The 18,223-nt window shown below is 42.4% G+C and overlaps 1 protein-coding gene across 1 annotated transcript; it reads left to right on the top strand.

Moving 5' to 3' along the window:
• Window positions 1–36: 36 nt before the first annotated feature.
• On the top strand, window positions 37–10,782 carry MYCFIDRAFT_175896 (uncharacterized protein; the record flags this gene model as incomplete). Its single annotated transcript, XM_007929552.1, has 9 exons — window positions 37–58; window positions 129–235; window positions 285–1,936; window positions 1,973–2,295; window positions 2,335–2,577; window positions 2,619–2,822; window positions 2,879–3,121; window positions 3,148–3,215; window positions 10,774–10,782. The coding sequence occupies 9 exons, from the start codon at window positions 37–39 to the stop codon at window positions 10,780–10,782; spliced, it is 2,871 nt and encodes a 956-aa protein (XP_007927743.1).
• Window positions 10,783–18,223: the final 7,441 nt, after the last annotated feature.

The following is an 18,223-nucleotide window of genomic DNA, read 5'->3' as shown; positions in this document are numbered from 1 at the left end:
AAAACGAGATTTATGCCGATACTTATGCCGATACTTATGCCGATACTTATGCAATTTTGTGCAACAATCAATAGACTTCCGTCAATTTCGCTTACTTGACCCACCACGCGGGACCTGCTCGACGACAGCGACCCTTCCAGCTTGCCCATCGCAAGAGATACCTGGCCATGATTTCCATTGCTCAAAGCTCATGACTATACACCTACCAGCTCGGGTGAGGTTCAGATGCTATACCGTGGCTTGAACGAACCGCGGCCTACAAAACCTTAATCTGGCACGATAAGCGTCACCCCGACGACATGGACATATTCGAGAACTTTGCGGTGCTCAATTCCGGCTTGATATGGTCTCTTGCACCGTTCATAGTGGCCGCGGTCATTCTCGCCACCACTAGAATATGGACAACGCTTCGCTACCACCTCGCTCTCCGTCAATTTGAAGCCTCAGCTCCAGGTCCCAAGGTGGTCCAGCCGCCTCAAGTCCCATATTGGATCCCATGGCTTGGCAACACCCTCTCCTTCGTAGCTCCATACCCCGGCCGATTCTACACGAACCTCTTCAAATGGCATCCCAGATCCGTAGGCGTGACGACTTTAATCATAGGAGGCAAAAGATGCCACATTGTGCACTCACCTCCAGCCGTCCAGGCGCTTTTCAAAGCACGAACGCCTCATCGAGAACTGATCGAAGTGGATCTCTTCAGCAAAGTTTTCGATATGCCCATGAGTGAGATACGGAATGCTCAGGCGGGGAAGCATTTCGAAGTCGAATTGAATGCCAAGTATATGACGAATTTTGACCGAGTCAATGAGCTCACAGAGCAATTCTTGCGGGTCTTTGAGGATGTGTTGAAGACAGATGCTGAGGAGATGGTCAAGTTGGACCAAGTTGGACTGTTCGAATGGTTGAGAGATCGTATGTTTACGGCAAGTGTCACGGCTTTGCATGGAGAGAAGCTCTTGGAGATGTATCCAACATTCGGTCAAGACTTTTTCCGCTGGGAGGCAGAGTTCTTGCAGTGGTTTTTCGGTAAACCGGGGTTCTTGATGCGAGAAGCAGATGAGCGGCGGAAGAAGATATACAGGAGATTGGAGGAATGGAGCAGAGAAATGCATCGTTTGTGCGGCGGACAGCCTGTTGATCCTGACCAGGGACCTGCTTGGGAGCCATACTTTGGAAGTCGCCTGAGCCGAGCACGTCAGATGGACTACAAGAACCGCCAGCTTTCTCCACGATCTGGCGCTTGCTTGGATGCTGGAATTACATTCGGGCTGGCATCAAATGTTATCCCTGCAACGAATTGGATGTTGTTCCACATCCTGGATCCCAAAGCTCCAGCATCGCTTCTTCCAAGGGTTCTGAACGAAATCAAAGAGTCGACGGGACCGGACGGCAGCCTAGATGTGCTGACGCTCATCACTCAACCACTTCTGCAGAGCATCTGGATCGAAAGTCTCCGGCTGTACTCCGACTTGCTGGTCAGCCGTGATCTTCCCGAAGAGCTCATCTTACCCATAGACGAAGATGGAAAGCTTCTGGCTCAGCTTCATAAAGGCGACAGGGTCTTTGCTCCTTCTTACCTCTCACAGCACAGCCCCAGCTGGGCCGTAGGCGAGTCAGACGCATACTGCTTCGATGCCGAGCGCTTTCTGACCACGGATCCAAAAACTGGTAAACAGACCTTCTCGATGAGTGGAACTGCGGGCAGATTCTTTCCTTTCGGAGGAGGCAAGACCTTGTGTCCCGGAAGAATTTTTGCGAAACAGGAAGCGATTGGAGCCTTGGCAATGGTACTGTTGAGGTTCGATGTTCGATTTCGAGGTTATGTTGATGAGGATGGAAAGCCTACAAGCGAGTTCCCGGGCTTTAAGAAGGCATTCCCAGGCACCGGCGCTCTGGCACCTGGAGGTGACATGCTGGTAAGGCTTGAAGAGAAGTCTCATAATATAAGTCTGTAGATTTGGAGCTTCAGAATTGGCTACTGTATCAATGGAGAACGAGGCTTTTTAGCATTGTGGAAGATCAAGCAACCGCTGATCTCTGCATTTATGCACCTAGTCCACTTTCCAATAGGAATTATCGATAATGTGTCTCCATCCATCAACACCAACGCGATGCCTGTGATGCGAAGGTCGTGGAACCTGCGCCGTTACAATTGCCTACGACAGACGCCGAAGTCATGTCGTGTCTCGGCATACGGGCTCGACGATGGTGTTGTACTGTACGCTTCGTACAATTCCTCCGACGTGGAAAACAGCTCTGAGCTGCACAGTTACACATATGAACCGCCGCTGCGTCCGGACTTTCATTTCTCTTAGAAAGAACACTAGATAGCTATGCTCAGCATGTGCAAGACTTTGTCTTCCATGGTAATGCTGTTCGCATCTCTCTTCCAGCTCATCTTTGCTTCCTCACCATCCGAACCGCGATGCCGCTGCTTCCCAGGCGATACGTGCTGGCCTTCAGCACAAGATTGGAGCGCGTTCAACACATCCGTCGCCGGAAAGCTTGTGCCTACTATACCCTTAGCAGCACCTTGCCATGAATCTCCATTCGGGGCCTACAATGCGACAGCATGTGAGAAACTTCAGACCGAATGGACATTGCCAGAAACACAGTAAGAGCAAGAACTCCTCTCGATGGAACTTCGCTAAACCACAGCAGCTACACTTCTTCCTCCTCAATCATGGCGCCTTTCTTCGCTAACCGAAGCTGTGACCTCTTCACTCCTAAAAACGCAAATTGCATCATCGGCACCTATGTCGACTATGCTGTGAACGTCAGCTGTGCCAAAGATGTGCAGAAAACGCTAGCATTCGCACGTGAGAAAAACTTACGGATCGTAATTCGCAACACCGGACACGATTACAATGGCAAGTCCTCTGGTGCCGGATCCCTGACCCTCTGGACTCATCACCTCAAGGAGATCAAAATATTCGACTATTCTGTACCTCCAGATTCTACAAGGGAAAAGCGATGAAGATGGGCGCGGGTGTGCAGGGCCTTGAGGCCTACCAGGCCGCCAATGATCGGGAGCTCGTGGTCGTTGGCGGGGAGTGCGTTGGTCTGGCTGGAGGATATACGCAAGGCGGAGGGCATTCACGGGTTAGCAGCCGATCAAGTTCTGGAATGGGAAGTCGTTGATAGCACAGGGCGTCACATCTACCTCCCATCAGGCTTGTGGGCATGAAGAATCAAACTGCGACCGAGTGCACGTGATAGATAGACAAGGATATACTTATAGCCCTGCGAGTGCTAATAAGTCCAGCGAAGCGGAAGAGCTAAGCCCTAACGGCGAGCGCGAAATAACGATCTCTTGCTTAATAAGCGATAGCACAAGCTATTAGTACCCTCTACGCAACTTAGGCTAGAAGGGCTTATTAAGAAGCATATAATTGGTACCTACTACGCAACTTAGGCTAAAAGGGCTTATTAAGAAGCATTCGTATCTCTATTATTTAAAGTATAGTCCCTTAAAGCGTAGTCCTTCAAGTTCTATCTATATTAACCTTATTACTATATTCCTCTTACTAAGTTACTTCTTGCTTAGTACCTTATATTTCTACTATCTCTATATCCTATAAAGCTATTGCTTCCTATATCCCTATTATATCTTACTACTACTACTACTAATTGTTATAGATAGCTGCCTCCTAAGCGGTTATCGCTTTGTATACTATTTCCTCTTAAGTGTTATAATCTTTAAAGCAGACAAAGACCTTAATACTACGACGAAAGTAGGAGCTAACTCCCTCTACTAAAGTAAGTCTATACTCGAATTCGTAATTAAGCCGATACTACGGATACTAATCTACGAAGCAACGAGCTAGCTACGCAATATTAAGAATGTCGCCTAGCTAAAACAAAGCATACGTATAGCGAGTAATATAATCCTAAGAAGCAATAGGGTTTGTCTAGCTAGGTTGCTATCGCTATAGCTATCGTGCCTACTATACTTGCTATCGGTTCGCTACGACTCGCCGGAAGAAGTTTGCATTTATAGGATTAGTTATATATAGCTATAACGTAGGCAGACTATATACTAGGTAGACAGTACCTCTAGGCTGCTACTATTAGGTAAATTAATCTTCCTACTCTAGCTAACCTTGCTTACCTTACTAAGGAGGAGGTTAAATAGTATACGGAGGTACCTACTAAGGAAACTTCTCCTTAAACTTCCTAACTAAAGTCTAGACTAATAGTATATAAATACTGCCTTCTAGTAGCGGCTAGCGATAATTATAAGCTTAAGGCAGAGCGTGCGTAAAGTTAAGAGCAATCCGATTTAGGTTAAATAGTATTTATAGATCCTACTTAAGAATCTTCTATATCTACTTAGTACGGGCAATAGTCTAGAGGTCCTTCTACAATTGCGCTCGCTCCCGCTACTAACGCTCTTACTCCTATACTTGCTGCTAGCGACGCAGTTGTTCTTAACGCTTCTTCTATACGTCTTTGCGGTTAGATATATTATCGCGCGAAGGCGGCTACTCCGCTAGGTTAGGAGCTTCTAAAGAAAGGATATCTCTAACTAGTAGTATACGCTAAGGCCGACGATGTATATAGTTAGTATACTAAGTAATAATAGATTGCTTAACTTTGCCTTGCTTAAAGCGCTTATAAAAGTTAAATAGTTCCTTAAACATTATGTCTCTAAGAGCCCTAGCCCGAGAACAGGCAATATATACTAGGCTAGGAGTAAAGTCCTTCTTCGAAATGTTAAGAACGACCTAGTCTAGGGTTATGCCTTAAGATTTATAAACTATAACGGCATATGCGATAGTAACTAGAAATTAGGTGCGAATACAGCGCGTATCTTAACGCTAGTTATACAGCTACTCGCGGCGTATAGGCATAATAGGCACGATACGCTCTAGTATATTATAGGTATTATCGGGGTCGTACTTATCGTTAAGGGTCGGACCTTCGTACTTATCGAGCTATATAAGAAGGATAGTCGGAATGCGCTAGATAATCTCGGTATAATTATCGCTATTGTCCTTCTAAACAATATCGCGTACGGTGCCTAAGCTACTATTAATAACTCCTCCTTCTACCTATAGGTTTTGCGTAACTATAATACGAGCCCTAACGTATAGGGGTAGGCGAGGATATAAGTTGCTACCGTTCTTATAAGAAGCCTATACGGCCTATATAATGCCGGAGTGCTTAGCAACTAATATACGAATTAGTATATTATTGTCTCGCATTGCGTCCTAGTTAAAGGCATTAACCTGCTTCTTATATAGATATAGGTATAAGGCATCTTTAAACTAGTCTCGCTTAGCCTAAGGTAAATTAGGCTTTAGGCGCGTAACGAGCGTCTCCTAGTAATCGATACTTATACCTCCTAGCGCATTCCGCAGACCCTTAAGGGCTTTACGGAAGGTATAAGAAGTAGCATCTATACCTTACTATCGCTAAATTACGTTTAGTTAAATAGTCTAATCGAACATCCGGTATAGACTATATCTAGTAATGTCTTCTAGCGTATATAGGTCCTCTAATCTCGAGAAGAGAGGTCTACTACCTACAGGCAACAACTAATAGAAATCGCTAGCAATAACGATATAACGCCCTCTAAATAGCATCTCTTTACTATCTTCTCGTATAAAGCTAATTTGTCGGAGCCGCGAGTCGATCTAGAATAGAAGAGTAAGATCTAGCATTAACTTCTCGTTAATAATAATATACTCTATATCGATTAATATAGATCGGAACTAATCGAGCGCTTAACTATCGAGAGGAATATACTCCTTTATAGTTAATAGCAAGCGGAAGAAGGAGTGTACTATACGGCCTTTAACACTATTAGTAGCGGCCCTAGTTAGCGCTAAGCGAACGATTAGGTTAGGCATTATAAGAGCTTTAGCGCCGCATTGTTGCTTATTACGATTAAACTCGTCTATAAGCCGCTCGAGCTCGGATAATAGTATATCGATAATAAAGGACTTTCTAATACCTGCTTTACTATCGACGTTAAGCAAGAAAGGCTAACGATCTCCTAGGTTAGTAAGGAATGCGGTCTAGTAGTTTACTAGCTTATCGAAGAAAAGCTTCTAGGTAGGAGCTAAGCTAGCAATGCGCTACTATAGATCTGCTAGTACGCTAATACGCTATGCTATCGTAGTTGAGCCGCGGTAGTCCTTCTAAAAGTCCTTAATATTAGCCGCCCGAATACTATACTTGCCGATATAAGCAGTCTACTAATACTTAATATCGATTTGTCGGTTGCCTAAGGCATTTAGATCTTTAAGTCGCTCTACCGGCCGGTACTAAGGTAGGGCAGTAGTAAGTAATGCTTTATCGGAAGCTTTAAGCTTAGGATCGTAGTATTCTTTCTCGAACAGGTCTGCCGTTAGATCTAGCAAACTTACGCCTATATAATTATTAGGATGATTGTAATTGTTTTTGTACTATTTATAGGCACTAGACTACGTTGTATATGCTATAGGGGGATTGTCCGCATCCCTAGTATCGTCTATAAAGACATAGCCGGTCTTAAGCGAAGGGTAAGCGCTATCGAACGGATAATATAAAGCAATCTTAGTGCGGTACTAGTCCTAGTATGTTCTATCCTCCCTATTAGGTACACTACTGTACTTTAGGTACTAATTAATAACTCGTAGCTTCGCTCGCGGGCGCTTCTTATAGATACGAAAGTCCTACTTAGTTAGGAATTCGAACAGTATTAGATTAGGCCGGTTAACTAGATAAGACTTAGCAAATCGCGCCTTAGGGATGCTATAGCGCTCTATATACTTCAGCAATAGTAACTTGCCCTAGGTTACTAACTCTCCTACCTCCTTATCGTATCGCTTAGCTCGAGATTAGTCTTCGGGCTTCCGATAGTTAAAGTTCTACACCTTCCGAGAACCGTTAGTAAGCGGGAGATTGAGAAGTATATATATCTCTTCTTAAGCTAATATGTCGCGCTTACTAATCAATTTGTTAAGTATCTTAGTAAAGAAGGATACTATTAGCCGCGTACTAGCAGTATTAATCTTAGGAATCACCTTTCTTCTAAGCTTAATAAAAGACTTACTTCGCTTCTCTTACTTTGTATAGTACTTCCTAAGATAGTCGACGGTAGTGCCTTTATTAGTATAGATAGCGATATCGTTGTTGCCTAACTAAGTAGCTTAGATTGTACGATTATAGCTATTTATTCGAGTATCGTTGCGAGGCCCGTTATATATCTAATGCCGAGGGTTAAGACCCTTCGTAACAATGCCCGTCTTATATAGATCGCGAGGGAAATAGAAGCGGTAGGATACTAAGCCTATGTCCTTGTTCTTGCGCTAATAGTACTCGTAACCGCAAGTATGTCGCTAGACACGATTCACATTTAGTATTAACTAATACTAACTGCTATTAACTTTAGATGTCTTCATTTAAAGCACTATAGGCTTACTAGTAACCGGGCCTATACGGGTAGGATCTAGGTTTATAGCTATAACGTGCTTCGACTAGAATTAAGCTAGAGTAGTACGATCCTACTTAGTAAAGGATTAAGGAATAGGCAGTCCTTCTCGATCCTTTAGCTAGACTAGTCTATAGTTGTAGGAGCTACTACGAGCCTAGAATTCGTAACGATTCTAGTAATCAACGACTCTAAACTTCTTACTAACTAGCTCTATAACGAATTAGTAACAGCGATAGAAATAGTATACTACAATCGCTAGATTGTCTCTAAGGTTCTACCGAGCGGTCTTTATACGCTCGTACTTAGTACCGGTTAGTATAGTAGGCATATGCTTCTATTAATGCTACTAATGTAAATCGGCGGTACTAAATGTTAGGAAGAGGTACGGACAGCCTAAAGCCTTAATACAATTCTCTAACTCGGCCGTCTTTGCAATCTAGTATATACGTATACCGCGAAGGGTGTTGCTATAGCGTATAATAGTAGATAGTAGGCGCTTCGTATCGTTATCGTTATTATCGATAGCGTTACGAAGATTATTAATAGTAATCTCTTTAAAGTCGGGATTCTACTATATAATATAGTCCGCCTTCTTACGTGTCTGCTTTCTTATAAGCGTATTTAGTACGATATACCGGAAGCGCGAATAGCTCGCGAATCGATAACGAACAGGTCTAGTGCCGTCGTCCTACTTAATTATATACTTAATCTAGTCGTCGTGTAAGACCTCTTACGGGCGTAGATCGATATAGTCCGTAACTCCCTACGGTATTAGCGTCGGGAATACGCGTATATAGAGCTTCTAGGTACTATTAAACTTATTAAGAGGTATTAGATCAAAGTTAGGTATAGTAAGCTAGTGCTGCTAAGCTAGAGCATCTAAAGAGGCATCTATTTAAGCTATAGCAAGATCGTTTGCTTTATTAGCTTTCTATTGCCGCTATAGTTCCTAATCCTAAAGAATCTCGTTTAATACGGTACGTATACCTTTAGGAATATATGCTTATAGTAGCGCTACTTCGAAAGGGAAGTTAGCTAAGCTGTCCTACTCCTGCTAGGTGCCCGGTTAACTATTAGGTTAAGTGCTAGCCTATGTATCTAGACGTACGCTCGAATAACCTTGCTAATCCTAATTAAGTTACTTAGTAGGCGGTAGAGGGAGATCCTCTTCCTTATACTCTTCTAGTACGTTAATCCTATATATAATAGACTCGCTATCCTAGCTATTAGGCAATTAAGATAGGCGTTCCTCGTTAATAGCAATACTAGTATACTCGGGGTCGTTCTATGTAAGATAATCTAACTGTGCCTTTACTGCCTAACGCCGCACCTTAAAGTCTATAACGAATATCCGATTAGTCGTACTATTGCTATTTGTAGGACGAAAAACTACTATCTTAAGGTGCTCTAGTACGAGAGGGAGCTCCCTCTATAGCTTTCTAGCATCTCGGAGGAAATTAACGACGTTGTTCTTATACCGCTACTACGCGCCTTTAATTAACCGCATTTCGACGAATATATATATACAAGCGATAAGTAACTCCTCGATTATTGTTAGTGCTAGTAATAGTTCGCTAGTCTCGAGATTCGTAGGCTACGGTCTAGGATCTATCTTATTAGCGTGCGATATAAGATTAGGTAAGGCTATAGGCTTGTTATAGTCTCGCGTAGACCGGCAGCGCTTATATACCTTAAAGGTAGGAGAGTCCGGGTTAGTGTCTAAGTTTATATTAAACTAACGCTCCTTGCAACCCTTCTAGGTATTCTTATTCTAATAGTACTTAATCTTTTCTATATCGAGTTTCTTAAAGAACTTATTTACTAAGCCTATATCTATATCGTATAGTACTAGAGTATATAGGTTGTCGCGATCTAGTATAAGCTATAGCTCTTAACTATTAAGGAAGTGCTTATCGTACTACTTATCCTCCTCTACCTAGGCTTATATAATACAAGAACCTTGTCCTTCGCGGCGACGGCGAGGTGCCTATATACTAGGCTAAGAAGGCCGGCATAGTCGACAGCTATACTTATACTCTATCTCTTTATCGTACTCGTAAAGAAACAATACGCGCTCGGTCTTATAAATGCCTACCTAGTACTACTTTATCCACATCTCTCGCTTAAAGTTAGCTACGGTATAGTACTAGTAAGTATTTGTATATAGTATAGTAATACGTACAATAGCACGTAGCACGTTACAGATCTCGTACTAAAACTATAGTCGCTCGTCGGGTCGCTCGTCTAGGTCTAGATTACTACTAACACTAGTACTAGAGGTATCTAGAAAGTCGAAGTCGCTACTAAAGTTGTCGCTACTAGGTTGCGGGTCTTATAGTAGCTTCTATATACGCTCGGTATTGTTAGCTAATATATCGTTAATGCTTAGTATTTACGAAATATCTTCTCTAGTACGACGGCGCTAACGATAAGAGCGCGAGATACCGTACTATATAGTACGGGTAGTAGTAGTCTACGGATCGTTACTACTATACTAACTATATAGACGACGACCGGCTATACCTATCGAAGATTCTAGCGCTTACGACGGAAGCTACGAAGGTCGAGGCGGAGGTAGCATTAAGGAAGTATATAGGTCTAGCCGAGGAGTAGTAGCGACAACAATATTACTTAGTATAGATATTAGACTAGGACTAATGCTCGGATTAGTAGAAGGAGATAGTACTAGCGAAGACTAAATTAGGATAGGGGTATTAGAGCTCGATAGAGTTAAGGTTAGACGTCTACGCTTTAAAGGAGTCTCTATCGGCGGCTCTAACTTTCTCTTCTTACTACGACTCGAGGCTATAGATACTCGGTACTTATCGCAAGTCTTTAGCTTCTTGTTTCCCTTTATAAAGCATTGCTACTTCTTCTAAATACCGCAATTAGAGCATATATCCTTTAGGCTATTATACTTATTATCCGCCTCGCTGTCGCTATTATCGCTAGGATTAGGACGATCGGTAGGAATGTTCTTCTTTAGTAGTCTACCGCCGCTAGGAGAGCCGCTACCCGGAGCGCTAGATGCTATAGAGCGAGCGCGTATTATTATACGAACAGTCTATACCTAATTGAGGCTCGCGTAAGTATTAGTAAGCGTAGAGATAAGCCCGTTATATACCTTCTCGTCGCTAAGGTTAACTGTCTAGATCTAGTCCTCGAGTTGCGTTAACTTACTAGCTAATTGCGACTCTAGCTTATTAAGTATAAAGTCTAGTATACGGCGGATATTGCGTCTAACAAAGTCCTTGCTATAGAAGAGCTTATACTACTCGCGGATAGTCTATTCGAGCTAGTTACGCCCTCGAGCGAGTATCTTACGGTTGCGGTTGAAATGTATATAGAGCGCGTAACCGGTACGATTGTCTAGAGGCGGCTTAAGTAGTATCTTTAAATATACCGCTATCTTAATACAATAAGAAGCGATATAATAAGAAGCGTTGCGATCTAATACGTTATAGCTTAGCTATAGTTTGTATTAAGAGGAAGGGCGAGGTTAACGCGTATATAGAAAAGCGGAGTACGGAGTAGAAAGGGAAGGAGTTATCTGTTTATACCTAACGTAATTCTTTAAAGCAAGCGCTATACTAATTTAGGATTAGAATCCTAGAAAAGTGAAGGTACGGCTTCTTATATATAAATGTACGGACTGCTATACGTATCCGATCGGTAAATAACTATATACCTTATCGTATCTTTATAAGCGCTAGCGCTTAGGAGGAGGGGGATAGTCGTTCCTCCTAAACCCCCTCCCCTACCGCGTAGAGTGCTCCTGCCTTTGCTTACGTTAGCGCTTAGAGGCTAGGTGTTACGAAGGCAGGCATAGGTATAGGCTAGGTAGGAGGCCCTAGCCTCCTATAGTATATACTTCTCTAAGCCTAGATAGACTTAGAATAATTATCTACTTTATAATATACGATGTATAACAAAATAGTAGCTTCGCTTCGAGTACTAGCGTAAAATACGCACTAACCGTCTTTAAACGGACTATCCGAACTACGGTTTACTATTCCCCTCTCTAAGGCGAAAGTCCTTTACGCCGAAGGAGAGTCCTAACGAACTACTCTAATACTACTTTCCGTACTATTAAACGCCGCAGCTATACTATAAGAAAGAGGCTATAATTTAGTACGAAAACATACGAGACCTACTAGCGAATCGGTACGGAAATTAACGATAGACCTAGCCTAGCGCCGCGGCGCGCTTTACGCTCCCTCTATTAATACCCTTACTTACTAAGGGTAGGAACGACATTTCGGGTTAGTAGGAGCTAGGTACCTAACCCTCCTAACTTCCCCTTTTTAGGTATAAGGATATAGAAGGTTCCGATTACTCTTACGGTAGCTACTACGTCTATACCTACGGTTAATATTAAGACGGTGCCCTATTCCGTCTCTTAGCGAATAACATCTACGTCTTAATATAGAAGCTTATAGCATTAAAGGACTAGGAATCTCTAAACGATCCGCCGCCTATAGCCTAGGAGGATTGCACTCTTCCCGAACTAAAGGAAGACAGATACTACCTAGTTTATATAGCGTATATACTATTAGCCTTCTCGAAACTAAGGTAGTATCTAAACAAGCTATTCGAGAAGGATCTTAGGTATAGAGTTATCGCTATTACCGAGTAGTACGAGGATCCGGAGGAGGCTAAACCTCTACGTCGCCTAAGGTTATAGTCCCGTATTCCGGATACGGATAAAGACGCGACTTCTAAACCTTAGACACGCGCTAAGATTATTAGTTCGTAGGTTAACGACAACTCCCTATCGCTTTCTGCTATACGACAAGTATATCGTCTAACTTCGTACTAGTTAGATAGCCTATACTTCGCTTAGTAGCTAGTAGAACACCTTAAGTCTACTAACGAGAATCCGGCCGTAGGTAAGAATTAGCTACGTCGCCGTAAGGTTTACATCCCTCTACGACTAGAGAAGTAGGGCGTCTATCGCTTAATTAAGGACGAGAACTTAGGCTAAGCTAAGCCTAATAGACGTAGGGAGTCTTTTAAAATCAACCCGCTAACGGGTAACGTTTTTAAGAATTTCGGTGCCTTTTATAAAGACGACCTGCCTCCTAAGCCTCGCGAGAGCTTATTAATCTCGGTATCTAGTAGTTCGATACTTAGCTTACTACCGGATTCCTAGCTAGAAGGAGAAGATATATCGGGTAAGTAGGCTCTAGGATCTATAGTACCGGCGAACGGTATAGCCGGCGCTAAATAGCGAGATAAAATTAGACAAATAAAGTCCTAGGTAGCTTAGTAGCTAGCCGAGCAACGTACTAAGGCAGATAATAATCGAGCTGCGGATCGTATACGTCTATAGAGGGTACTAGACGAGTAGCGCGAGGCTTACGAGATCGAGATATAGGCCTAAATCTAATAAGCGTTTAACGAAGGCCGTAAGGAGGCTATAAGAGCTAAGAACAAAAGCAGAGATAAGGGTATAGAAGCTAGCAGAGCACTACCTCCGACAGCCTTAGAATAGCGCTATACTATCGATACGAATAGCATCCCTAAATTGTTCCTTACCGACGAATAGCGACGGCGAAGGAGGAATGCTAAGTCTACTAGGCACTTTAACGACGAGGTTACCGCTAATAACAACGCTACTACTAATACTAATACTAATACTAGGAATAATAGGAATAATAATACCTCCGCTAGCGCTAATAACGACAATACTAGATACGATAAGCTAGAGGCATTAGTAGGAAAACTAGTAGAGGTAATATAGTCTAATAATGTCGCCTTAGCGGCCCTACGACCGAATAATAACTATTCTAGGCTACCGGGGCAGTAGCGATATAGAAATCTTTACGCGATACGTAGCCGAACTAGCTAAGGTACGACTAGAGCTAACTAGCTAGCTAATTAGAATCGGAATACTCGAGCTAGTATCGTACTAGAGATTAGCTCTAAACGCTACGCCTATAGAGGCCTTAGCGCTAAAGGCAATCCTAGGCCTGCCTAAGATAGGGCCGGCTTTATAGACCCGAGGTTCGAGCCTACCGACGTATATACTCTACTATACGCTAGTCCTCCTTATACTCTAGTTACGGACTTTAGTTAGGAGGTCGCGCCCTATAAGTTTAAGCCTAAGTAAGTTAGGTATTTTAATAAGGACCTTCCGGAGAGTAAGGGTAAAGGCCTAGTTGTATATATTAGTAATACGGCCTATTATCGAGACGTTTTTGCTTTTATTACTCGCCTCGATATAGCTATTTAAGCAGGCGAGTATCTAGTAGCAACCCTACGTCTATTACTATATAGATGCCTTTAGGGCTCCGCCTTAGCTTAGTACCTTTACGGCCTTACTAACGATCGACGTACGCTCCTTTAAACCGGCCTAGGTATCGAGCGATAGAAGGAGGCCTTACGTAAGCAGTTCCGATTAGACCCCTTAGTCGCGGCGCGCGAATTAGAATCGGAATAATATCGTATTAAGGAAGTCGCGGCTTAAAAGAGCGTAAGCGAATTCGTTATTAACGTTATATATTTAGCGTAGCAAAGCGGTATAGAGTCTCTTATAGGGTAAATTAACTATACCTTCTAGAAGATCGTACTAGAGCTACGTAGCGATCTTAATATACCTACGCTATTATAGACGTATTAGACGCTTATCGATATAATATAAGCCTATTATACGATATAGGTAGAGTTATATCCTCTAGGCAGCACTACTACCGGCTACTATAATAGTAAGTTAAACCTTCGACGTAGCGATTCGGTATAGGGTAGGTTCGTAGACCCTAGGTTCGCGTCTAGGTCTCGTTTTAATACTAGACGCTCGTCTTTTCTTAGAAATAACAATCCCTATAATCGGTAGTAACCTAATATATTCTAGTAACGCCGTTAGCCTAGATTATAGGTCTATAGCCGCTAGAGACTATAGGGCGTAAACGTAAGCGTAAACGAGAAAATAGTAGACGCCCGCGGTCTCCTATAGTATCCGAATCCTTAGAGATAGTAGACGAATTTCGGAAATATAAGAGGCTAAGGCATTCCCGTAAATTCCTAGGCTCGTAGTAAAGCTACGTTCTTCTACGATTTAGTAGACCTAGGGTAGGAGACTAACTATTAAGAACTAGAATACGACGATACTACCTAGGCCGAGGGTAGAGAGTAGACCGAGGATTAGTATATAGCTAGCGAAGATATCGGTAGTATCGAGGTAGAAGAAGACTAAGCTCTTCCTCCTATAAATCTATAGTTAACTCTAGTATACTACGCCTAGCCGTAGGTTCGTAGACCTAAGGTAAATGCCTAGCCTTAACACGATAAGACGCGACCCTTAGGTCGGTAGACGCGTTATAATATATACGGAGAGGTTTTCCGCTTAGCTAACGAGTTTTTTAATAGCTACCTCGATTATATATACCCTAAGGACGCTACTAGGAAGCGTACGAATATTCTATATAAGCTAGCTCCGGGAAACTCCTCGAGCTAGAAGTAAAACTAGTTACTACTAGCTAGTATGAAACCGCAAGTCTACCGGAAATTCTAGAACCCCTAGCGGTAGCGGAACTCCCGAAGTCGCCGGGTCGCTTACTACCGGATAAGTAAATATCTTTATACCTAGCAATAACGATTATAGTAGGATAGCCTAGCTAAACATCGATACCTATACTTCTAGTACTATAGCCCGCAACCCCTAGTCTATTAATAGATGTCTAAGCCTAAATATTCTAGTCTATATTAGTATCGCGCCCCCCTATAGCGGATTATACGCCTACGCTAGCGGGCGTAGCTTTTCCTATAGAAGATTCTTCCGCTACGATCGCTCTATAGTAGACTACGCCTAGCTCTATCTATATATTAGATTTGCTACTAGATATCCTAGCGGGCGTAGCGACTACTATCGGGAGGTCCCTAATTAATCTAGACGCGCTAAATGCTTAGAATGCTACGATATTAGTTACGGAGTAGCCCTAAGTCTACTATATCGCCTAAATAGCTAAGGCTACGCCCTTAGCGGGAGAGGCGTAGTACTATACGATTTTATCGAGTACCTCGAAGATTTCTTCCTCTATCGACGATAGGAAGGCTCGTATAGGGAAGCGCTCCTTCGGTACTATTAATAACCTTATACTATAGGTCTATTATATACGAGAACGCCCTTAATAGGAATTACAAATTATACCCTACTTAGCAAAACTCCCTCTAGGAGACCTAGCTTATATCTTTAGATATTACGATATCTTCGAAGCGAACTACGCCCTTTCTTCGAAAGGGGATTTTAAGCGCGTTTGCCTCGATACTAGTACTAAAGCATCTATAATAGACCGGGGGTAGCTAACTATATAACTAGGGCAAGACGATATTTAGTATCTTAAGCAACCTCTAGAATTCCGTAGTTTAGCTAGAAGTATATAGTACGAGTAATAGATTAATTTATCGATATACTTTCCTATCTTCGCTAGGTATTCTTAGTTACCCGCTCTAGCCTATATTAAATAGCTAGTAAGGGTAATGCTAAACTTATCCTATAATATACTCCTCGGGATAGATATTATAACGCCCGTAGGATTTATTATCTATACGAGCGCGGGATATATCGAGATAATAGGAAACGACGGCGCGCTTATACCGATCGCCTATTCGCTAAAATCTAATCGTTTCCTACGCGCTAATATTAAGTCTATAGATAGACTAAGAGTACTACTACGTATAGCCGTTATAGCTAAGGTGCAAATCGATAAAGCCGACGCCCTAAAGGACGCAAATAGGGACTTCCTCTTCGCGCTAAATCTACTAGGCCTCCCTAATATAGCGGTAGTATACGCCTATATAGCCGGACTAGAGATACTAGCGGTATAGGTCCGTAACCTTAGCTATAATAACGACTTAATTATTTAGCGATATCGAAGTATAGGCAAATTATAGGAACTATAGCTAGATAACTTCTACTAGATCGACGAGTTCGATACCGACCCTAGGTCGATAGAGCGTAAGATTAGCGGCGCGCCTCTTAGACGAGATCTACGACTAATAAATAGGCTCTACTATATATCCGAATCGATAGACCTACGGTCCCTAGTAGTTTTTTAAAGCGATACTATAGGCTAGCTTTAGTTAATTCCGCCTCTAGCTAAAGACTCCGCAAATCGCGATTAGGCTAGAGTAGGCCTATAATTCCGGCGGATCCGTAAATCTTAACCTACTATTTACGGACTTAGCGAAAACGACGAGATAGACTTAATAGACCTAGACTACCTTTCCGATACTACGAAGATTTTAGTAGATACGGGGATAGCTACTATTATAACCTCGGCTAGAGTAACGATCTATATAGCGAATCTAGATGCCGCGGCAGCCTTAGACATTAGGTCTATCGTAGAGAAATACCTCTAACTATAGATAGATCGGGGTATAACGATCGATCTTCCTAAAGATAGATAGCTAGAGCTCCTACTTAAATCGGGCTAGGAAAACGAGAAGTTTAGTAGTAAGGTCTACTATATATCCGATAAGGATAATATAGAGGTAAATAAGCAGTTTAATAAGCTTTATACTTAAGGCAAAATAGCCTATAGTAAAAAGCTATCGCCGCTAGTATAGCTAGTCTTTATAGTCTAGAGAACTCTTTTCCGCGACGATAGTACTACGTATAGGAAGCCGCGCGTAGTAATCGATATCCGAGGCCTTAATAGTATATCCTAGAAGGACACCTACCCGCTACTACTCTAGGACGATATTATCGCGAAATTACGCGGCTATAAGTATATTTCTATTATAGATATAAGATCTATATTCTACTAGTTCGTAGTCGCGGAAAAGGATCGCTAGAAATTTACTATTAATACTACGCGGGAATAGGAATATCTAAAAGTCGCTACTATAGGTTACTATAATAGCGTATAGTACGTATAAAGACTACTCGACCGTATCCTATAGGAATTCGGCAATATAGCGAATAGGTATATTAACGATATAGTTCTTAGCTCGGTAGACCTAGAGTCCTACCGAGATTTGCTTAATCGCGTATTTAAAAAAATAGATAAGATACGGTTTAGCTTAGAACTAGGAAAGGCGTTCTTAGGTTTCCTCTCTATAAAAATCCTAGATAGAGAAGTAGACGGAAAAGGCTTCGTAATATAGGCGGATCGACTCGTAGTACTACGAGGATTAGAAAAACCTACTAACGCCGAACAACTTAAGCAATATCTCGGACTAGTAGGCTACCTTAGGTCTACGGTACTATACTACGGAAGAATTACCCTACCGCTATAATAGGCGAAAGTCGCGGCTATAAAGGATTATTAGGCTATCTAAACGAAAGGAGGTAAGCGATACGCTTAAATACGGGGCGCGCGCCTCTAATAGACTAACGAAATAAATACCGCTTAGGAAATTATATAGTCGATATAGTCGGAAGAGTACCGAGGGTTTCTTTAGTATTTTAACCCTAAGTCTACCCTCTATATCGACGTTAATATATCTAAGGAATTCGGAATCGAGGTAATATACTACTAAGTCTACGGAGACTTAGATATAGAATACGAGGAGCCCGAACTAGTAACTCGTAAAGACGATATAGTTTCGGATTTCGTTAATAGTACTACCTAGTTACGGAGATCTAAGCAATTCCCGCGTAATAGACTTAAGGTCTTAGGATTTGCTAGCTATATACTTACCGGAGCCGAAGCCCGCTACTAGCCTATAGAACTCGAATTGTTCGGGGTAGTATAGGCAATTAAGAGGGCCTCTTATATAGTAGATTCCGCGCTAAAGACTATCGTAGTTACCGACTATAGTATAGTTACGGCGATAGCGAAAAAGATATAGATC

This window comes from Pseudocercospora fijiensis (genome assembly GCF_000340215.1).
Source record: "Pseudocercospora fijiensis CIRAD86 unplaced genomic scaffold MYCFIscaffold_5, whole genome shotgun sequence".
Taxonomy (NCBI): domain Eukaryota; kingdom Fungi; phylum Ascomycota; class Dothideomycetes; order Mycosphaerellales; family Mycosphaerellaceae; genus Pseudocercospora; species Pseudocercospora fijiensis.
Note: the sequence above shows the minus strand (reverse complement) of the source record. Positions and strands in the feature narration are given on the sequence as shown.